The sequence below is a fragment of the Antedon mediterranea genome, chromosome 5 (assembly GCF_964355755.1).
Source record: "Antedon mediterranea chromosome 5, ecAntMedi1.1, whole genome shotgun sequence".
Lineage (NCBI taxonomy): Eukaryota > Metazoa > Echinodermata > Crinoidea > Comatulida > Antedonidae > Antedon > Antedon mediterranea.
In genome coordinates, this window is record NC_092674.1 from 3,885,223 (window position 1) to 3,909,479 (window position 24,257).

Sequence of the window (24,257 nt, forward strand, 5' to 3'; positions counted from 1 at the left end):
TGTATAACCTTTACCATATTGTTTATTTATTGCAATAAAAGTGGGTTGCCCCACAAAAGAGAAAAAAAACTTCAGCACGCGACTGCAGCCATTTTTATGACCTTTTTTTATCAGCTGTAGATTAAAAAGCCCTGATAGTAACAAATAAGTACCATTGATAATTTTGTTCTTTCAAAACACTTTTCTGGGTAGTGGACGCGATCGCAACGTTGGCATCCAACTCCCAGCATCCCCCTCCCCCAGTGGTTTATCAATGCACTGATATGTTACTTAGACGACATTGAACACACGGAAAAGTCTTTCAGTTTTAGTAATTAACGTCAGACAATTTGTTTTTATTTCGAATCTATAGAAAATGAAAATATATACATAATATTAATTTCGGAAGTAAAATATTGAAATATCTGTAATTCTCAAAAAACAGCCATACCAAAAAAACACCATAGACAGAAATTATAGCAGTTTTTTTCATGTATTTTTCAACAAAATATACATGAATAATAAACACATTTAATAAAATTCTTCTTTTCCTCACTGTTCCTTTTTTCTGCCTAATATGTTTTGTTTCTGCCAAATATTTGGTATAAGGTAATATGTTGACAGATCAGTACAGTATGTTTGTGTGTTTTTATTTTTGAATTATCTGAATGATTGTTTAATGAAAATCATTGAGAAAATCAATAAGCTAACCTAAAAAGCAATGTACATTTTACAGTAACTACATAATTATAATTGTTATAAAGAGTTTTAAATCATAAGATAAATATTTTATATATTTAAACAATTATTTATACATAATATTTTCGTGTTATTTACCATACCACCCCCGCATGAGAAATGTCTTTTTCTGAGCCTGATTACGATTCAAAATTGTATAATAATTTAACAAAAACTGAACGTGAACTTTCATTCTTCTTATCGTTTCCTCTTTTTCGTTCTTCTTGGGATTTTTGTATCATTGCTTCTCTTATTTGTTGTTATCGGTTTAAGTTTCAAAGCTACATGGTGTAGACCTATATATTTTAGGTATTGAATAATTTCTTTCGCACCATCAGCAAATACATTCTTTGTTTTTTCAAGATGCATGATTAAAGACCATTGGTCTGTATACGCATTCTGCGGCACTTCATACACATTTCCCACTCGTTTTGCCTCATCTGGTGAAAGTACTTTCCCCATTTCCATCAGTGTTTGTCGATAAGGTGTGAATGATGTGATTTTGCCATCTTTGTTTGCATCACTGAGTAGTTTCACATCCTCTACAACTCCACGAGTATCGGTAACTTTGACCATGTCGATTAGATATTTGTAGTTCCTAACATATATTTTTCGAGACTCCACTAAGGCTTCGAACAAGCTATACACATCACTGTATTCTGTTGAGGCTTTTACGTCGTTCGTGAACAGCAGTTTGAGCATAGTTAGTTTGTTTCTGTCTTGGTACCACAGTGCTGTCTGGATTAACATGACGTTAAAATTCTTGCGGTTTAACTCTAAAGGAAATGGAACAAAAATTATTAAATATAGGCAGCGCATCTGAATTTCCAGGTTGATTAGATTATGACTATTGTATTAATAATTTACATATTTAATTTACTACAAATTTTGAAATTTCTTCGCAATGTTATGATTGTAGGAAACAAGTAGTTTCGAATAGAATACCTTTCGGTTCTGATGGCGCATATACTCCTGTAAACAAAAATACAATGTTATTCAATTTCTAACCGATATAGACACATTTAATACATAAACCACAGAAAATAGGTATGTTTATACTGACAAATAAAGCTAAAAAAACAAGCCAAACAGAGTAGAGTAACTCTTGGACTTGATTATTCACAATTTACCTAATTGCTCTACTGATGATGTCGATTGTAAATTTTCTCCGGTCTCTGTTAATGTTGACAGATTACCTTAGAAAACAATGTAAATAATAATTATTTTTTATAAAACAATAATGTCTACACATACCGACAGTTGTTCAATCCCGTTAATTTTTTTTAATATTAAAAAGGAATGAGGTTTTAAACATACTCAATTTGTCTTTTGCTTTTGTGTCGCTGAGAATATCTGCAAACTGTTTTATTTTCTCTTTGGTATTGTCTAGCCGTCCCTTTATCTCCAAGTGGAGTACTAGATCCCATTTATCGTAAACGCAACATTTTTTTAGTTTGTAGAAATATTGTAATTTGCGAAAATCGCCAGGTTGTAATTCCTTTAGAGCTTCAAACAATGCTTTTCGATTAGGTGGAAGTGTTCTTCCCCGTTTGACACCGTTTTCGTAATCTTTGATGACAAGTTTAGCAGCCGGCACATCTGTCACTTCGGCAATTTCTGATAGAAGGTTTACTTCAGGGTGTTTTATAATGTTTTTCACTCGAATTTCATTGAATAAATCAAATGCAATAACATCTTTTTCTTTTAACAGTGATTCTTTGAGATAGTCACAAAGAAGAAATCTTAACCATCGAAACTTTTCACCTCTATATTCGTCACTAAGATTCTTAAGAAATTCTGTATATCGGTCTTTTTCTTCCTGTTGATTTGCCATGTCAGGTTGGGCCTAACACAAAAAAGCGATAGAAAATTTAGTGGTTTTTCATTAATTTTTGTGTTACATTATGGTATGTTTTGATCATATAAAATACACATAATCTTTCTGTACACATTGTTTATCGCCGCGAGGTTTTACCAAGGTAAGATCAGTGGTAACAAGCAGCAACATATTCGTCACACTGACGATCTATGCAAAGATAATTTGCAAAAAAAAAACCGAAAATGGAAAACTAAGCGGAAAGTGAGGGAAATGCTTACTTTCCGTAATGGGCTTCGATGGTTGTTTGCATAGGTAAAACACATATTTCGGAGCAAGTCATGAATAATTGATAATATTTTCACCAAGATCATCACATTGAATCACGTGTACATAATCTTAATCCTGTTCTTAAGTATCATGCATATAAGACTATGATTATCTTTCTCCAGTATCTATTGCATAAAAACGAGGAAAATGGAGCCGTAAGAAGAATACATTTCAGGTAAACACCCGTATAGAAATGAAATAGTATGAACAAGAAAATATGGACTAAAATACAATAAATACAAGATGATTTAACAAGGCCATATACATGACTGCAGTCGCATGCGCAAATTCGAGTTAGTGTTAGTATTAGTTAGTGTTAGTACCGACCGACATAGTGAGCTATAGAGTCGCGTTTGCACGCGACTAAAACATTTACTAAACTATAACGGGCTCACATGATTCTACAACAGCACGAAATAGTAGAATGCGCCTAAAAAATCGTTTGGTACTCTTCCTATATTATATATAATAATATGTCCACTGAAATGTCTGTTCTACATAAAAAGTTCACGATAAGAATATTTCAAAATTAAGAAAAACATGTTATTGGAATTTAATACCATACACGCAAGATTCTTTTCTCGAAATCACATCATTAGGGTATTTATGATGTCGCCTTTCAGTAGTTTAAAAGCTATCTTTCTGATCGAAAACAATTATGTTCTTTTTAACATATAACATAAATAATTTTTGTTGTTGATGCTTGTCGTGGTGTCCCACATAAGGCTCAATGTTTTTCATTTATTTATTTCCACTAAATAACTATTGAAAATTGTCCTGTTTTTATTTTTTACTTCCTCTTCCTCCTGCTATTTGGACTAGGATAGGCCTACTGAGAACGAAGAGCCATCAGTATAAAGATAGTATGCCTAGGCCTACGTCTCATACACTGTCAGCCTCTAACTAGTAGAGACAAGGTGAGTCCTCTATTCATTTTTTTTTCGCGTTATGACGACGTCGAAAAATAAGACAGGAACGTTCAACGCTAGAAATCAAATGTTCGCGCTATCGTTAGCATTTCATTTACCGTTTTGATTACGATCAATCGGGAAATTACCTCACAACAAACGATCGTTGTTGAACTTTTAACGATTAACTACAGTATGATCACCGTCTACTGACAGGAAAACAGGCTTTAACGTCGAGTAGCGTCGATTGCCGTCGATTATTGCACCTTTTCCTGTAAATCGCCGACGTTTTGTATCGTCAAATAGTACCTTTTCATGTAAATCGTTAAAATTTCAATGTTTACGTAGAAGATCGCCGATTATTGTTAAGGATAGCGTCGAATAACGTCGACTGGAAGATGTATTGTCCCCCAAAAACATGAAAAATGAAGATTAATTAAATCAGACTTTGAATTAGTTATTTTGTAGTTTTAATCAAGTTAATCACTTATAAAATGACAACAAATCCATTTGCTGGCAGCCAATTTGATTATTTTTTTGCTTTAAATTACAGTTTTTTTCTAATTGTTGGTCAAAGTGGATAACTATTATGCGACATTCAAATGGCATATTCAAAATTGTAATAATAATTTTTCAGAAGCACAATACATCTTTAAGGGGAGGGGGTTGTTTAAACAAAATATAGAATTCGACAATAAGCGCTCTTTTTAGAGCATATTTATTGTCCCCGGTCTCTCCTGGTTATAACATTATCTTACATTATCTTATCTTTCGAATATTTTCATTAGGATCGGTGGATTACTGTAAATAAAAACAAAATCTTACCTTCGTTCTTTATCCTCTACAATCGAACAGAAAATGACTTTAACCAGCTAATCTTATTAATATTCTTTATGGAGATTGTTGATTGTAACTATTGATAAATCAATGTAAAATAATAACAAGAAATCACAATAGCGATCCTTTGTATTAATTATTATTACGTTTTTTAACGTTATAAAAACGTAATGCAATTTTCTTTTCTTTTGTTTTTTGTTTTTTTAACTCCTTGTTATTGTATGGAATTGCTCTGTATTCTTTCCTTTTGTCCCTTTTTTTGTTAGTTGAAGATGTAAACGTTTCACCTATTGGATATTGTGACGTCATCATAATGGCCACCCGAATATAAAATAGGATTTTTTTCTTCGTCATAGCTCATCACATTTAATAGAACTTATCCGTATTTCATTTTTACGTAAATTCTAATATTTTCTTGCTCAATTATCTTTCGTATGAGTTATAAATATTTCATTTTTGATGACGTAATCATGTCAACAAATTTGAATAACTTGAGTCGGCTAATTTGTATTATTACAGTATATTTTTTATTTTATTTTATTTATTTATTTTTTTTTTTTAAACCAGAAACAACAGCAGAAACAAATCCGCCACTTACAGCTTGGTTTCTATCTCTATAGTCATGACTAAAACTTATGGAAGCTCTTGAATTGTAGGTATGAATTTCGTGTAAACAGTTTGCCTATCGGATTTTATGACGTCATCATATGGCCAGTTGATCGGATTTTCAACTTTTGATAGTTCATAACATTTAAAAGAGCGCTCATCACAATTCTCGTATCCGAATTTCTTCAACATTTGAATATGTTGCTTCCCTGTGACGTTTTGATATCACCTACAATAAAATAATATTTTCTTAAGAAATTAGACACCATTGTTTTTTCACAACCTGGCATCTTGAATATGCAAAAGATCTGGCCACTAAAAATTCAGTCACTTACAACTCAGTGTATTTATAATGTTAACTTTGACCGATGTGCTTCATACTTTAATATCGTTTGTTCGTTTTTGTTGTTGGGGTTAACCTCTGTATATATGTTTATTACTGTTTCATCATAAAAAGAATTTTCAAATAAAAAATATCTTGTATCTTTGCATTAAAGATTTACTTAATATCAATAATGTTTAATTTCCCGTCATTGGCGTCCTAGTGTGTATTTACAAATAACTTCATAACGGCATAAGGTTTTAAAATTCAATTAAGAGAAAGAAATATTTGAAGCTTTCACTTGAAATATTTTGCATTTATTTAACATTTTAGGAGGCCTGCCACTATGAAAACGAAACAACAGTAAAAAAATCGGTAAGAAGTTTAATAACATTTAAGTCAAAGATATATTTTCACGTTGTTTGGTCGTATTACATTTTTGTCTTTACTACATTACTGTACTGTAAACTGCCCATATTATGATGATGGACAGGTTTTCTGTTCAGTACTTTCCTTGAATGATTAACAAGGATAAAAGGAGTAACTACTTATTTATTGATTTGATGACATATAGGTTGACAGATAAATTAATTTTTGTACTGAGATTGTCAAACCCACTCCACCCATCCTAAACAAATACTTTAAAAATAACTACCTAAAAACACCAAAGCAATGTACAAGCACTTCTTACGTTACAATTAATTCCTAAAGGATGCACTACTTTTATTATGTCAAAAACAATGAAAATATTAATAATAATTGATAACAATACATTGGCGTAAGAAGAAGTACATATTGTAATGATATAATTTGCTGTCAAACTTGTAATAGCTTAACTATTTAAGATTGTGGGAGAGAAACCCGGACACCACCCTTTGTCTGGCTTCATACTTGTTTATTCCAACCTCCAATGCTCAACCCACGTCTTAGGCCTACCTAATCAGCTCTTATCGTTTTTTTCTTGTCTTACTTTTCGAAACATCTGGACTACAGCTTCACTTATTTGTTGTTATCAGTTTAGAAGCTACATGGTGAAGATTTATGTCATTAATGTCTTTAATAATTTCTTCCGCACCATCAGCAAATACATTCTTTGATTTTTCAAGATGCAAGATTAGAGACCACTGGTCTGTATATTCATCATCTGGTATGTCATACAGGTATCCCACCTCTTTTGCCTCATCTACTGACATTACTTTCCCCATTTCCATCAGTTGCTGTCGATAAGGTGTGAATGATGTGATTTCATCGTCTTTGTTTGCATCACTGAGTAGTTTCACATCCTCTACAACTCCAAGAGTATCTGTCACTTTCACCATGTCGATTAGAACTTTGTAGTTTTTACGCGTAAGATCTCCACAACCCTTCAAAGCCTTGAGCAAGCTGGATACATCTTTGCGTTCTTCTGCATTTTGTATACTGTCCTTGAACAGCAGTCTCAGCATATTTATTTTGTCTCTGACTTGTTACCATTTAGCTGTCTTGAATAACATGATCTTGAATTTCTACGTTTTGCATCCTGCACTTTTGTCAATTGGACAATTTCTGATAGAAGTTTCACCTCATTATGTTTTATGTGACCTTCCAATTGAATTTCGTTGAATAAATCAAACGCAGTGACATCTTTACGCGTTGGGATATCTAGATGGTCAAAAAGAAGACATCTTAACCATCGACACTTTTCACCGCTATATACGTGATTAAGTCTGTAGAGGTCTTCTCTAAATCGGTCTTGATTGTTTTTCAGTACATTTGCCATTTCTGTTAAGCCTAACACAATAAAGTACATAATAAACTTCATCAGTTTCTTTAAAAGGCAGGACATATTACTGCCTACTACACAGGAGTCACCTACGAAGAGGGAATTGTCATTCATTCTGGTGCATTGGTGCAGGGAGGATACCTCCCTGATTGGATACAAAGACACAATTTCACACCTCAAAGTACAGGACTAGGTCTGTGGATATAATTGGTAATGGTTAAATGTCACTTCGTTAGCTGACACAGGAGAAGAAAGAACTCTCTTCATTTGAGGCTGCTTCTCCGCATACGCACAGAATCTTTGCAGAACTTTCTTGCGTTTTCAAAATAATGTCTTAAAATTTAACTACACTCAATATTTACTGTAGGGCCTAGCATATTTTTTACACAATCAAATTACTTTACACAGCCCTAAGGATTATCTAAGTCAATAATCTGTATTGTCTTTCTTTTTTGTTCTTTCTCACATACAAAAGTCCAAAAAAAGCTTTCGCTTATCGAGTTTTGGCCTTTAAAATAAATATAACTTAAACTAGAACGTATATCATTTCTGAGAAAGAGGAATCTGAAGAAAGGTAAAATTACATAAATGAAAATTAATAACTCACTGGCATTATCAATATGAATATGAAATAAGTAATAGAAGAGTATATACACATTTTTATAGAAAAACTAAGCATCATATAATTTTAATAAATGGTCTTTGACTTTGATGGAAAATAGTGTTCTGACTTGGCATTGGTATGTTATTGGTTTGAGATAAAGTCGTACGGCATAAGGGGATCGAGAGATTAAACGGGTCATTAAATCGAGTGTTAAATGAATGGTTTACTACTTTTGCTGCGAGAATCTTATTACCTTCGTTACTTTCACATCCAAAAATAAAAATGGCGCCCGTTAGCTATTTTGAATATTTTGTATCATGGTTATGTATTACGGTCTAACAGGATCATCAGATTGGTATAAATGATACTGACAATAGTTTTTACAATTTTAAGAAATAACGTGAAACTTACAGTAGGATAATCTTAGTCGAAATTATTAGCTTCCCGTTTTTGTCAAATGCAAAAAAATGTTTGTAGTCACAGTATCCAAGGATAACTTTTTCGTCCCGAAACAATACAAATATGGCGTCCGATAGCATTTCTGCAGACAGCTATTTGTTCAGGGGGAAAATATCTTTAACAGACGAAAAACACTATAGTAGTTCTTAGTTGTTAGAAAGAAACGCATTGTTCGATCGGCCAATAGCCTGTTTGAAAATCCTTTAGGCCTACTGTTTTAGAAGTGAAAACTGGCTATTAGCGTTCTCGAGATTTGAAAGGAAGATATAACTGAATGTACTTTAAACTGTCTCCCTCTTTTTTGGTCATTCCTCCATTTTTTTTCTAAATAACTAAAAAAAGATGGACATATAAACAGAAACTAAAATATTGTTTCACCATTGTCCTGTCTTTAGTTTTTACTTTCTTTCAAACTACAATTTTTATAACCAAAAAATATTATGCGGTACCTGTAACTTGATTGTCCCACTGAATGTCAGATTGATATGACGATACCGTTAACTGTCACATATACCCTTCAGTTTTAGGAGAAGGGGGTTGTTTAAAAAAAAAAAAATTTAGATTCGACAATAAGCGCTCTAGAGCCTATTTATTTTCTCTCATAGTTATATACTTAATGGTAGATCTAACGCTATCTTATCTTTCGAATATTTCCATTAGGATCGGATAATTACTGTTTCTGTTTACCCGGTCCTTGTGAGAATGCGCCTAAAAAAACAATAGTTTGGTTTTCGTCCTATACTAATATTTCCACTGAAATGTCTTTCTTCTCTTTCCTTTCAGTGGTTTAAATGTACAACTTTTTCATTTTAGTTTTTATGCTTGTTTTGGTGTCCCACACAAGGCTCATGGCTTTTTATTATTTATATCAATGACTTTCTACACTTGTAAACACTAAAATATTATACTTCATATGATCAAACATATCAAATTTAATAGTTTTTAATAACGATTTAAAATTTGTCTTTTTTGGTAATTCTTCCTATTTATTTTTTTTTCTCTAAATAACTAAAAAAAGATGGAAAAGTAAACTGAAACTAAAATATTGTTTCACCATTGCCCTATCTTTTTTTACTTCCTTTCAAACTGTAATTTGTATAAACTCAAAAATATTGTGCAGAACCTGTAACTTGATTGTCCCACATGATTTGTCAGATTCTAACACTATCTTATCTTTCGAATATTTCCATTAAGATCGGATAATTACTGATAATAAAACCAAATCTTACCTTCGTTCTTTATCCTCTACACTCAAACAGAAAGTGACGGTCAAGCTCGTTACCAGGCCAGTTTTATTTTGTTTGCCATTACCATAGAGACTATTACTGTAAGTCAACTATACAATCTATATGTTGTTATGACTTGAAATTAGGCTACACATAATTGAGATGTATTGTCCCTTGAAACACAAAAAAATGAAGGTCAAAATATTCTAAATTTAAAGTGGCCATATCAAAGTAATATTAAAGTTATTCACTTTAAGTCGAAAATTTGAGCCAAAAACAACAAGTTTACGTAATTAACAGGTAGTTTGATTACATTTCATCTGGAAAATCGTCACGAGCGAAAGTAAACAAAGATTTCAAACCATGAGTACGCATTATGCATATGCTACATTAGGATTGTTTACAACTCGTCACGGTTAAGAAGGTATTTTCACACAGATCATGAGGAAGTTTTATGATTATGCATACAGAGTAGCCAAACAAGCGCGTTTCATTATGGGACATGTTTTGATTGAAAACTTTGACTGGAAGTCAAAGTTATTTTTTTAACAAAAAAACGTCTGTATTTCAGTTAAATTTTTTTTTTTTCGAAAAATTTTTGGTGATAGTTAATAACTATTATGATACTTCAAAATGACCCACCTTTTTTCGAAATCTTTTATTTTTTATTTTTTTGGAATTAGTCAAAGGGACAATACATCTTTAACTATTTAATGTATTGTTTGTAGTACAGCGCTAGCTGTCACGTGACACATGACACGTTGTTGTTTTAGTTATATCGTTATACGATCGAGTGATCCAATTAAAGTTTATTGTTTAAAGAGCTGTTTTTAGTAGTTTATTGTTTCCGAACATCACATAATTGGCGACGAGGATTTTACTCAATATACAAAGAACCTTCAGAAAATCATTACTTACTTGGGCTACAAGTAAGGCAATATTTTATTTTTAGGCCATCAGCAAGTACAGTGGGACAGCCAGTCGACAAATCGTGTCAAATTTCGACTCGGAGAGGGCGCCCTACTTTTCTAATTTAGTTCAAAATGGCTAAATTTTAGGGTGTTGGAAAAACACAATATTTGTAAATTTAGTTGATTATCGGAAAAATGTTGTTAGTGAAATAAATTCATAAATGGTTTTAATATATTGTCATGTAAAATTAAATGTATTTGAACAAAACGATAATCTGTAATTTAACGGCAAAATCAACCAATGTCTTTTTTCCGAAATTGTACCCTAGAAAATCATTAAAATAAAATATTTAGAAAAATTGAACAGTCCTGAATTTAAAATCCCTGTTAGAAAAATTAATAATCTACAGAATACGATATTAAGATACAAAATTCGGTGGTTGGGATGCAGCTCCGACTATTCAAACTAAAGGTACCACTATTTGTTCCATCGAAAACTAGCGAAACCGCCATTTTGTAAACACATCGTCATCGTGTTTATGAATTTATTTATAGCGAACGATATACGCGATGTTTATAATTGTCCGCGTATAAGAATTCATATAAATAAATACATTCCAATACAACGTATATTATTACTTGTTTATTTATCACAGTAAACACAGTTGAGGAATATTTATCATAACTATTATAATAGCTTTTATACGAGTCCGAGGCCTAGCCCTATTAGCGAGCGATTGTTCCAGGGGCGGAAAGTCACTTAGTGACGTTGTGATCGGGCGCGTCGGGCCTAGCTAATATTAATAATATGACCTGAAATAAGCGGCTAACAAGAACTGTTATATACTTGCTTACAATTGTTTTGTTATTGATGAACAAACAAGCAATTAGATTGAATAACAAATTATTTATTCATTTTTTTGGGGTAAAAACATGTACAAACTAGAGGGCCGGCCTAGGGGCCTAGTACTGTATAATATAAATTAATACTGTAGTTAAACTAATACAGTATTAATAAAATATAAAATAGGCCTAACATACAATAAATATTCAATTTTTAAGGTCTACCACATGACAATAACATAATTTACAGAGTATAGTGTAGTAGGTTTGCATTCAACATAAATATTTGTATTGTAATTCATCTAAATCCTCTGCAACATACATATATATTTGTAATTCAACATTTTGTTTTAAATAATTAAATTATAGTTTGGGTATGATGACAATGTCGGTAGGTACCGGTCTCATCTTTTTATCCACTTCACTCTCAGTTTGAAGTCACAAAGACAAAGAACTCTGCATCATCAACGATTCCTGAAAGTGTCAGAAAAAATAATAAATATTATTTAAAAAAAATTTTAATGTCTGGTTGTATATATAATTATAATATTATATGATGACATAAAAGTAAGGCAAATGGAAGCTGTATTTTATTAATTAAATTACAGTATTTACTATTATTATTTATATAATCTAGGCCTACTAGTAGCCTAGCTAGGCATCTATTGAGCCTAATAAATCAAATAATAAATGAAAAATAAAATAATATTAATACTGATTGAAAAAAAGTATTTTTTGGGGGGGATCAGATCGAGTGTTGACAAAGTGCGAGGCAGCGAGGCACGCGAGGCAAGCGAGGCATGCGCGGCATGCCAAATATTTGTGCGAGGCATCATTTTATCATTTCCAAAAGTGCGAGGCATATAGTTTACAATTTCAAAAAGGTGCGAGGCATATCTTAACGTGCTATTATGCTATATTATAGGCCTAATAATCAATCGATACAAGCGTATCTAAATAGATTCGTGTATACACTCATCATGTTGTTTATTTTTATGTAACGATTGTTTTTTCATTCAAGTCATATCGTGTCAAATTTTACTTTTACAAAAGTGCCCAAACTACGGTTCAAAAATCTGAACGACAGTCTTCAACTTTCGATAAACAATAATTGTTATAGCGACACACTCATCAAATGACTGCAATGTTTGTTGGCATTTCGAGCGTGTTCACTCACATGTCTCTCGAACATAGCAGAGTGAAAATAATATTTTGTCACACCCCTGCGCCTAGATCCGGTAGACCCGAGAGATGGAAAATCCCTCTTTACTATTTAGCAGGTAGCGGAATGATTCAGCCCTCAGCTCAGAGGATTGTGGTGCATTCCCTCCTATAGCACGTGGTTTCAGCAGCAACGCACAGACTTCTCTCTGAGCGGCGTGCCAAAGACATTTTTGACATTCCATTCTCTAGGAACAACACGTGTACCTCTCTCGCAAATAAGGTGAACAGCGATTGCCAGGACAAGTTCAATAACTGGCGGTGAATAAAAGGTAACTGATATGCCGATCCAATAACATGCCGCAAAGAAAAAAATTGCGACAGAATTCTGGAGCGCGTGTGAAAAAAGACTTACGTCCGACAATTGTAATACTAGGCCTAAAATTAAACTTTAGCTAATATGCTTAGCCCTAACCTAGATAAAGGCCTATGTAGAAAATAATTTAATCAATTTTGATAAAATAATAATTGGTGTAATATTTAATAATGATACACTATTCCTGTTTTAGTAAGCTAGGTATATTACGAACGATTTTTATTTATTGTTGTCCATGTACGTACTAATAAACCTGGCGCTAGTTTCCTTCGCTTGTATTTTTACTCCAAATTTGATAACTAACTTTATCGTGTGAATACCACACCTTAGAAGTATACCTCATGAGTACTTTAATGAAAGAATCACATAAAAAGTAACAAATAAATCCTTAAATTAATGATTTTACAGGCGTGTTTCTCGCACACTGTTCGCGAATTTCACTTATTCAATGTTCAATATTTTTGTTTCTATGGAGCGCCAAAAGAGCAACGATAATAGAGGACTAAAACTCAGTGGAATACGTCAATTTCTCATGCATTTATTGGTGAAAAACACGTTTTATTTCAATATATTTGTTAATTTGTCAATAAAAATGTTGTAATATGTTACTGCTGATACTGTTCTGTTTTCAAAGAATAATAATCGATCCTAAATCAACATCACTACCTAGTCTAGACCTAGGACATCCTACTAAGGATATTATGATGAATTTTTCTATTTTATTCTTTAAAAGGTTAACGAAACCGTGTACATTATCAACAGTAACATTTTTCCTTACTGACAGTGACAAAATCTATTGAAATTGTACTTGATTTTCACCAAATAATGCGTTAAATATAAATGGATTCCACAGAGTTTTTAGCCCTCTAATTAATTTTGCTCTTTTGGCGTTCCATAGAAACCAAAATATTGAACATTGAGTGTGCGAAATGCGAGAAAAACAACGTCTGTAAAATCACCAATTTAATGGATTTATTGTTACTTTTATGTGATTTTTCTTCATTAAAGTATGCCTAATTCTAAGCTGTGGTATTCAGGATAAAGCCTTGGTTAAATTACAAGGCAGGTGCAAAAGGAAACTAGCCTAGTGGGCCTAGGCCTAGGCTACTTCAATTTCGGTGATTTCCTGCCTTGCAATTTTGAGAAATGATAAAATGATGCCTCGCATTTTTTGATGATGGTAAAACGATGCCTCGCATAAATTTCTGACTTGCCTCGCATGCCTTCCCTGCCTCGCGTGCCTCGCTGCCTCGCACTTTGTTACTACCCGATCAGATCACCAGGCTAGGCCGGCCAGGACCAATGATACTCGTAATCAGTACAACTTAACGACTATCGGATCAGCATCAACACAGTACCAACACACGTCTCGCTATCGCCTATACTGACACACGTGTCTCGCGTTGCCGAAACCACGCTCACAGCTAGAAAATGTACCTACCTTTCGAGGCCTGAGAATACACCAACACATTTTGAACAGGATAGAAATATATCATACTCGATTAAACTAATATTATTCTTGATAAAACAATTGATTACAATTTTTTTAATTTGTTGGGATGCACCTCCGACTATTCAGAAAATGGACAACAAAACAGTAGTCAAATCGTACCACATTTATAAATTTCACGAGTCCCGACTTCAGTCGCCGAATGTATTGTATTAGCTTCGGTTTCTTTGAAGAAAACCGATTGGTTATTCAATTATACTTATTAGGAAATGCTTTTACCATAATAGGTAATGTTGGGCGGTTCTTAAATATTCATGAGAGCTTAAAATAAAACAGCACTTATTTGCTTGGCGACGAAAAATCGTGGTTTCAGTTTTCAACGATAGGTGGCGCTTCAAAATCGTCAATGCGGAAGTAAGTCGATTTTACACGATTTAACGGTCAAAACGCGAAGTGGCTTTCCCACTGAGTAGGCCTAGAATTAATATCACCGATCACCGAAGTGATTGCATTGCGGTACCGGCGAGGACGGGCATCACATTCACACTTAGCAACCACCGTAGGCTAACGACCGCCTACTATATACGTGAGTTTTCAGTACTATTATACGACCATTATTGAACAGCAATGGACATTAAGTCTTCTATTTTACCGTTCAAATCTGAACCCACAGAAACGGCACCAACTAGGTGGGAACGCTGGCTTAAGCGTTTTGATAATTTTCTCATCGCTAAGGCAATTACCGATGACGGACGGAAACGAGCAATGTTACTCCACCTAGGAGGAGAGGATGTGTTTGAAATAAGTAAAACTCACACGACGGGGAACGAAACTTATCTAGAAACAAAAGAAAAATTGACAACGTACTTTGCACCTAAACGTAATGTTGAGTATGAAGTGTTCATGTTCAGGCAAGCTGCCCAGCACCCCACTGAATTGCTGGACAAATACTATGCTAGGTTGTGCCAACTAGCAAAGAACTGTGAGTTCCAGGATAAGGAAGCGGAAATAAAATCGCAAATTATCCAACGCTGTCAACTTGTAAAGGTCCGCAACAAGGGCTTAAGTGAAGCAAACATGACACTAAAAGCATTACTTACATTTGGTCGAACACTAGAAGCCACCCAGGTACAAGCAAAAGCAATGGCGGGAGGTGTAGAGACAGAAAAAACTATACATGTGGTAGAACACAAGCAGAAGTACTACCAACATCGAAAACCGAAATATGGAGGGAAGCAAGGAGGTAAACATAAAGCAAAGCCAGAAACAAATAACCGTCGTTGCACAGGATGTGGAGGTTGTCATGGTACGGAGAAGCGTGATAAAGTTTGCCCAGCCTGGGGAAAACAATGTCATAAATGTAAACGATCAAACCATTTTGCTTCAGTTTGCAAGGCAACCACACCGGCAAATAATATGCACATGATACAAACAGAAACAGAGATTCCGGTGCAATCGGCGAAGGCGGTAACAATTGATGTTGATGAGTATGGATTTCCTTTATTTAAATCTGATACCTTAGGAAAATATGTGAAGCCTTACATGTGCGCTGTTACACTTAATGGTGTACCAGTAATGATGGAGATTGACACAGGAGCGACAACAAGTCTAATGTGTGAAGAACAATTTGGAAACATAAAGAAAGGTAACCTGACCTTGAATACAGATTGCTTACCGAAGCTACGAACATACTCAGGAGAGATCATCGAACATCCAGAGGGCGTTTTGGACCATGTGGATATTTAGGATTTTGCTCTCTCAAGGGCTCCAAAATTATCCGGTTTTAATTATTTTATAAACAGAATTTGTGGTTAAGTGTCATTTATATCTTATTTATGTTGGGATTCTGTAAAATTAGCACCTGGTTTGGTTTGAATCTGATGTTAACACGTTATCCAAAAGCTAGGCCTAGGCCACAAACCGGAAGCTACTAGCCAGGCAGTGTTCACTCTAGTGACTAGCTGAGTGAGGTGAGCAAGAGTACACGTGGGAATAGGCTATACAACAAACAAGGATGCCTAGACCTAAGACCGTTAAAGGAAAAGGGAAAGAGGATGAGGTGTTAATAGTTGGAGATGAAGACTCGGCAGATGATGTTCCAACAGATGCAGTTTTGAAACAACCATCTGACATAAAAGACCAAGTCAAGTTTATACCCAGTCTCTTAGAAAATATGAGGGAAATCAAATCGTCCATGGAATTCTTTAACAAACTAATTGAAGAAAACTGTGTTAAGATGAAAAGCATTGAGCAAGAAAATAAACAACTGAAAGAAGATAACGAAGATCTTACGAGAAGAGTGGAGAAATTAGAGAAAGAGCAGGATGAACAGAATCAGTATAGCAGACGAGAGAATATTGAAATAAGAGGTATATCACAAATTGCAAATGAAAATACTGAAGATATTGCACTGAAAGTTCTAAAGGAAATCGACAGTAGTATAAAAAAAGAGGACATCGAGGCGTCACATAGGATTGGTAATCGAGATAGAACAGACAGACCAATAATTGTCAAATTTTGCAGCAGAAAGAAGCGTGATCAAGTATATAATGACAGGAAAAAGATTAGGAATACAACTACTGATATGCTTGGATACACAGGTAAAAACCACATATATGTTAATGAAAACTTAACTCAAAAGAAACGTAGTCTTATGGGAAAAATAAACGATATAAGGAAGACAAAGAACTATAAGTATTTGTGGACATACAATGGGCGCATCTATGTACGCAAACAACAGGGTTCAATGTTGATTGTTATTAATAGTGAAGATGATATTGGTAAAATTGTATAATAATGCTAATAGTTTTTCTGTACTTAAATATTTATTTATATGGTTTTAATGGCTAACCAAAATCTAGATTATCAATTACATAATAGCTGTATAAGACATATTCGTCATCTGAATTTTGTAATTTTTTTGATAATAAATCTCAATCAGTGTTTTCAGTATCTCACATTAATATTAGATCGCTTAACAAGAACTTTGAAGAATTTAAATTATTTTATGAGGAATTGGTTCAGAGTAAATTTAAAATTATAGCCTTGTCGGAAGTGTGGCAAGTTACAAACAAGGATTTGTTTAAAATGAATAATTACTCGTTGGAAACTAAATGTCGTATTAATCAAAGAGGAGGTGGAGTAGGAGCGTACATACATGATTCAATTAATTATACGGCTATTGATTATAATGTACATCATTCTGAGTCTTTATGGCTGGAAATAGATGTTGGTCAAAATAAATCCCTCATAGTTGGAGTTTTATATAGGCAACCAAATACAAACGTTGAGGAATTTATTGAAAGCCTAGAATTGTCACTTGCAAATATTAAACAACAAGGTACTGAATGCATATTAATTGGGGATTTTAATATTAATGCAAGTAATTTAAATGCTGCAGATGCTTTAAGTCTAAAAAATAGCTTGTCTTGCTTAAACTTTATACAACTTATTAATGTATATACACGAATAACCAGTAGTTCAAGAACAACAATTGATCATGTACAGTATATACAAATATCCATTCTAGATTTTTAACTTCAGGAACCATAGAATTAGATATATCAGACCATTTGGCTACTTTTTGTATGTTAGAGAACTTTAATGACTACTTCCAACAGACTGATCAAATCAAATTTAGAAAATTTTCCAAGTTTAATATCCAACACTTCCAACATGATCTTATGAATGTAAATTGGTCTGAAGTATTTGATAGTCAAGAGGTAAATTCTGCTTACACAGAGTTTAAAAGGTTATTTCTAGAAGTTTGTAATAAACATGCACCATTAGTTTTAAAAACTGTTAACCCAAGAAAGAAACTAAAGAAACCATGGATTAATTCTAGTATAAAAAAATCAATTAAGCATAAACATAGGTTATTTTCAAAGGTAATAAAAAGTAATTACAATGTAGATATGTTAGCAAAGTATAAACGATATCGAAATTGTCTTACAAATACCTTAAGAACAGCAAAACAGAAATATTACTCAGATCAATTTGAAGAAAAGTGTGGTAATACAAATAAAATATGGGAAATTATTAATGATATTTTAGGAAGAGGTAAGAAGAAAATGAAATTACCTAATAAATTAGAAATTAAATCATGTGATGGCAATGTTAATATAGAAACTAATCAAACAGCAATAATTAATGGTTTTAACGATTATTTTGTTTCAATTGGAAAAAATCTTGCAGAAGAATGTATTGATAACACAAATGTAAATCATAATATATATTTATCAACTGTACCCCAGAATTCATTATTTTTCAATTATGTTGTTGATGAAGAAGTAAATGATATCTTAAAGGGTTTAGATAAGAATAAAGCTGTAGGCTTGGACCAAATTAATCCTAAATTAATTATATATGCAGCAGATTATATATCTAGACCTTTTACGTATATAATTAATTTGTCACTATCTACAGGGATCTTCCCTGATGACTTAAAAAAAGCAAAGGTATTTATTTCCATTATTTAAAAAGTGTCTGCCATCAGATCCAGGGAATTACAGACCAATATCTGTATTGCCACAATTTAGTAAAGTATTTGAGAAAATTATAAATAAACAACTTTTATGTTATTTAAGTAAATTTGATTTATTATATCATCAACAGTATGGATTTAGAGAAGGGTACAGCACAAAACTTGCTATTATTGAGTTAGTACAAAATTTGTCTGAGAAATTAGATAAGGGAAACATAGTTGTTGGAATATTTTTAGATCTAAAGAAAGCATTCGATACAGTCAATCATCAAATACTACTGGATAAGTTAAGTGCATATGGGATAAGAGGGTTGCCATTAGCTTTATTTAAAAATTATTTATATAATAGGAAGCAATGTATCAGTGTAAATGGAATAGAGTCTAATGAGAATTCAATAACTTGTGGAGTACCACAAGGGTCGGTCTTAGGACCTACATTGTTTCTTATTTATGTAAATGATATTGTAAACTCTTCTGACTTTTTTGATACACGATTATTTGCAGATGATACTAGTTTATTTTGTTCTTTTAATCCACATGAAATTGTTGACCTAACAAATGTAAATGAGCAGTTGAAACATATAGTAGATTGGTGTGATGTTAATAAGTTGACAATTAATTCTAAAAAGACAAATTATATTATATTTCGTAATCAGCATACAATAATTGAAGTAAAGGGGGATATATACATAAAGGAATCAAAATTAGATGAAGTTGAAGCTACAACTTACATTGGGGTAGATATAGATAATAGACTTACATGGAAAGTGCATTCTAATAAGGTTAATAAAATTATTAGTTCTAAGGCTGGTTTATTGTACAAACTTAAATATGTTGTACCCCAATCAATTAAAACTAGAACTTAAAATTTTAAATATTTATCAGCAGCATCAGTATTTAATTACTTTATTTGTTCATGATAGTTTACATGGTAAATTTCCAGATACAACTCCTAAATATTTTTTGTAATTAATTTTCGTTATTCATCAAGGTCTCAGACTAGAGAAAAGTTGTATGTACCAAAATATAGAACAAACATAGGACAACATTCCATCAAGTATTCTGGTGCAAAGCTCTGGAATGAAATCCCGGATGATTTAAGGTTTCTAACAAAAAGCAAATTCAAAAAAGAAATGAAAACATACTATTTGTTTGTATAGTGATATTTATTTATTTTATAAGAGAATTAATTATATTGTATATATTTGAGAGAAAGTGTATTTAAAAAAAAAAAAATGTTTATGTATATTAATTTTATTTTAGACAAGTAGCCCTAATTTATTTATATAACTATTTATACTTCAATGTTTAGGGGCTGAACTTGATTAGTTTTAACTATTTTTTAGCCCTTCCCTTGATATAATTATTATTATTTGTATATTATTACAATGTTTATAATTTATATTTATGGGTAAATAAAGAAAGAAAGAAAGAAACCAATAGGTCAGACTATGGTGAATGTGTGCTATGAGAAGAAAAGTTACAATCTTCCATTGTTGATAGTACCTGGCAAGGGTCCAAGTTTACTTGGCAGAGACTGGCTACAACAGATGAAAGTAAATTGGGCAACCGTACATCATCTAGACAAACTTGACTATACACAGATCTTTCCAGAGCTTTTCAAAAATGAACTTGGTACGCTAAAAGGTAATAAAGCAAAATTGTGGATTGATAAGGAAGTACAACCCAGATTCTTTAAAGCTAGACCAGTTCCACATGCACTACGCTCTAAAGTAGAGTCTGAATTGGATAGATTAGTAGCAGAAGGGGTGATTAAACCAGTAGAATTTGCAGATTGGGCTGCACCTATTGTTCCTGTTCTAAAAGCTAATGGGGATGTGAGAATTTGTGGCGATTACAAGCTTACTGTTAACGTTGCTGCAAAAGTGGACAGATATCCAATTCCAAACATCGAAGACCTTTATACCAAGCTAGCTGGAGGGAAATTCTACTCCAAGTTGGATCTCAGTCATGCTTATCAACAAATTGAGCTTGACGAGGAGTCACAAAAACTAACAACAATCAACACAACAAAGGGGTTGTTTGTTTACACCAGGATGTGTTATGGTATCTCATCAGCACCCGGTATATTCCAACGCTTGATGGAACAAATCGTACAAGGAATTCCGAAGATTGCAGTGTACTTAGACGATGTGTTAGTGACAGGAGCTTCGCAGGAAGAAGCCAACGCAAACTTAATGCTTGTCCTAACTAGACTTCAAAATGCAGGACTACGCCTAAAGCGAGAAAAGTGTACGTTTATGCAGGAGTCATGTGTGTATCTAGGGCATAAACTAGATGCTGAAGGGGTACACCCAACTAAAGAGAAAGTTCAGGCAGTGGCACAGGCACCTATCCCAAAGAACACTTCAGAGCTGAAAAGTTACTTGGGTATGATAAATTATTATCATCGATTCTTGCGAAACCTCAGCACTGCTTTGGCACCACTAAATAATCTTCTGCGCAAAGATGTCAAATGGAAATGGGGCGCAAACGAACAGAGAGCATTTGAGTTGTCGAAGAACATGCTACAATCTTCTCAAGTAATTATCCATTACAATCCAGCCCTACCATTACTCCTCAGCTGTGATGCATCACCATACGGCATTGGCGCTGTGCTGTCTCATAGAATGCCTGATGGGATGGACAAGCCTGTAGCTTTCGCATCTCGATCTCTTTTGAAGGCAGAAGCAAACTATGCCCACATTGAGAGAGAAGGGCTAGCAATCATTTTTGGAATTACAAAGTTCCTGTATGGTAGAGAATTCATCATCCAGACAGATCACAAGCCACTGTTAGGCTTATTAAAAGAAGACAAACTAGTATCAAGTATGGCTAGTGCAAGGATCCAAAGATGGGCCTTGAAATTGGCCAATTATGACTATAAATTACAGTACAAGCCTGGTACCCAAAACGGCAATGCAGATGGTCTCAGTAGACTGCCGTTGGCCACTGTGCCAGCTACTGTTCCTGTTCCAGAGGAAATTGTGCTCTCAATGAACTTGCTGAACAATACTCCAGTGACAGCACCGCAGATAGCGAAATGGACAGCAAGAGATCCATTGTTGTCTGCAGTTCTTAAATATACACTCCAAGGTTGGCCTTCCGGGGTGGGAGAAGAATTCAAAATGTACCATCGCAAGAAGAGTGAACTTTCCACACAGAAAGGATGTTTACTTTGGGGTTCAAGAGTGATAATCCCAGCTCAAGGCCGAGAAATACTACTGTCAGAATTACATGAAAGCCATCCTGGCATTGTACGTATGAAATCATTGGCAAGAAGTTATATTTGGTGGCCTAATCTTGACATGGACATAGAAATTACTGTTCGGGGATGCCCTACTTGTCAGCAGTACGGGAAAGCACCACCAAAAGCAAATCTGCATCCATGGGAGTGGCCAGGGAAACCCTGGTATCGCATACATATTGATTATGCAGGCCCGTTTGAAGGGAAAATGATACTAGTTATAGTTGATGCTCATAGCAAGTATATCGATGCACACATTATGGCATCAAGCACAACATCAGCTACCTTAATCAAGTTACGTCAAACCTTTGCAACTCATGGTGTGCCATGGAGTCTAGTATCAGACAATGGTACCCCGTTTACCAGCCACGAGTTCCAGACCTTTTGCAAAAATAATGGTATTAAACATATCTGTAGCTCACCATACCATCCAGCTAGTAATGGTCTAGCGGAACGAGCTGTGCAAACTGTGAAAGAGGGGTTAAAGAAAACTGTAGGTGAGGACATGGAGTCAAGATTATATAGATTCCTGGCAAAATACAGACTAACACCACAGTCAACTACTGGTCAGTCACCAGCAGAATTACTAATGAAAAGACGTCCTAGGTCGCGACTTGACTTAGTTTGCCCTAATATGGAGAACCATGTACTGGATAAACAAGCTACAATGATAGCAGGACGAGAAACGCATGAGAGATCATTTTATGAGGGAGACTCAGTATGGGTAGTGAACTTTGCTGGTAAACCAAAATGGTTACCTGGTGTGCTTCAACATCAGTTAGGTCCAGTTTCCTTTAACGTACATTTGGACGATGGCCGTGAATGGCGTCGACACATTGACCACATTCGAAAGCGGTTTCCGGAAGAGAAAGTTAGTAGACCGCCTGAAATTACAGAGCAGACTACAATCAACTTACCAGTTCAAACTGAAGAAATACTACCGCACCAGCTAACACCAAACCAAACAACTATGGAACAGTCTTCAATCAACCCTAATGATTTATCAGATACTGTACCTAAACCTACAACTACAGCTAATTCACCAGAATTGGAACCTCGCAGATCAGGAAGAATTCGCAAGGCTCCTGACAGATTAGATTTGTGAACATTGTTATTTTGCGCGTTGTTGTATGCAATCTGTTGTGGACTAATAATTGAACGTTTGATTGCATTTGATGAACAGTTGTTTTGATGATCATCACAGATTTATGATACTAATAATTACACTACAAAGTAATGATATTGATAATTGATGTTTCGCAAATAACTTTTAGTATAACCATGTTTTAAATATTGCTCATTTTAACAGACTTTATATTATAACCCATATCATATCATATCAAATCTAAAAAAGGAGGAATGTTTGTATTACAGCGCTAGCTGTCACGTGACACATGACACGTTGTTGTTTTAGTTATATCGTTATACGATCGAGTGATCCAATTAAAGTTTATTGTTTAAAGAGCTGTTTTTAGTAGTTTATTGTTTCCGAACATCACATGTATTCAGGCCTATTGATTGCAGTTCTTCCAGTAAATAAATAGAATTTAATCACCATCCATGGCAAAATGTTACACGGTGATTTGAAAAATGTACTAAACTATAACAGGCTCACGATTCCACAACAGCACGAAATAGTCTAAGAATGCGCCTAATGAAAAATAGTTTGGTTTCGTCCTATAATAATATATCCACTGAAATGTCTGTTCTACATAAAAGTTCACGATAAGAATATTTCCAAAATCAAAGAAATAGGTTATTGGAATTTGATACCATACATTCTCTAAATCACATCATTTTAGGGTATTCATGATGTCGCCCAGTGGTTTAAAGGCTATAATTTTTTGTCACATAAAGTTTGACTTGTGTAGACTTTTTAAATTGTTTTTTATGTTTGTTTTGATGCCCCAAACAAATTGCTTTTTATTATTTATATCAAAGATTTGGCCTGCACTTGTAAACACTAAAATATGATGCTTTAATGAATGCCTCAAATTTAATCATTTTTAATAACGATTTTAACGTTATCTTTTTTGGTCTTCCTTCCTACTTATTTTTGTTCTCTAAATAACTAAAAGAAAGATGGAAAAATAAACTGATTGGTAAATTAATGTTAAAAAAAATCTTACCTTCGTTCATTATCCTCTACAATCAAAACAGATACTGTTCTATTGTCTGTTTTAATGTCAATTTTATAGT

At 33.7% G+C, this 24,257-nt stretch overlaps 2 protein-coding genes across 2 annotated transcripts; one reads left to right on the top strand and one right to left on the bottom strand.

Moving 5' to 3' along the window:
* Positions 1 to 468: 468 nt before the first annotated feature.
* LOC140048893 (uncharacterized) lies at positions 469 to 24,208 on the bottom strand. Its single transcript, XM_072093695.1, has 6 exons — positions 24,188 to 24,208; positions 2,815 to 2,988; positions 2,035 to 2,563; positions 1,848 to 1,913; positions 1,663 to 1,689; positions 469 to 1,493 (listed from the first exon to the last, which is right to left on the bottom strand). Exons 2-6 carry the CDS (start codon positions 2,905 to 2,907, stop codon positions 916 to 918), a joined length of 1,293 nt encoding a protein of 430 aa, XP_071949796.1. The 5' UTR covers positions 2,908 to 2,988; positions 24,188 to 24,208; the 3' UTR covers positions 469 to 915.
* LOC140049032 (uncharacterized) lies at positions 14,956 to 16,074 on the top strand. Its single transcript, XM_072093844.1, has one exon. It carries the CDS (start codon positions 14,956 to 14,958, stop codon positions 16,072 to 16,074), a length of 1,119 nt encoding a protein of 372 aa, XP_071949945.1.
* Positions 24,209 to 24,257: the final 49 nt, after the last annotated feature.

Bases quoted from the DNA above. Each gene is read 5' to 3' on its own strand.
- LOC140049032 (XM_072093844.1), top strand. From the start codon at position 14,956: ATGGACATTAAGTCTTCTATTTTACCGTTCAAATCTGAACCCACAGAA.
- LOC140048893 (XM_072093695.1), bottom strand. From the start codon at position 2,907: ATGATCTTGGTGAAAATATTATCAATTATTCATGACTTGCTCCGAAAT. The intron at 2,564-2,814 runs GTAAGCATTTCC...TTTTTGTGTTAG, and splicing joins ATCGAAGCCCATTACGGAAA to GCCCAACCTGACATGGCAAA. The intron at 1,914-2,034 runs GTATGTTTAAAA...TTGTTTTCTAAG, and splicing joins AAAAGCAAAAGACAAATTGA to GTAATCTGTCAACATTAACA.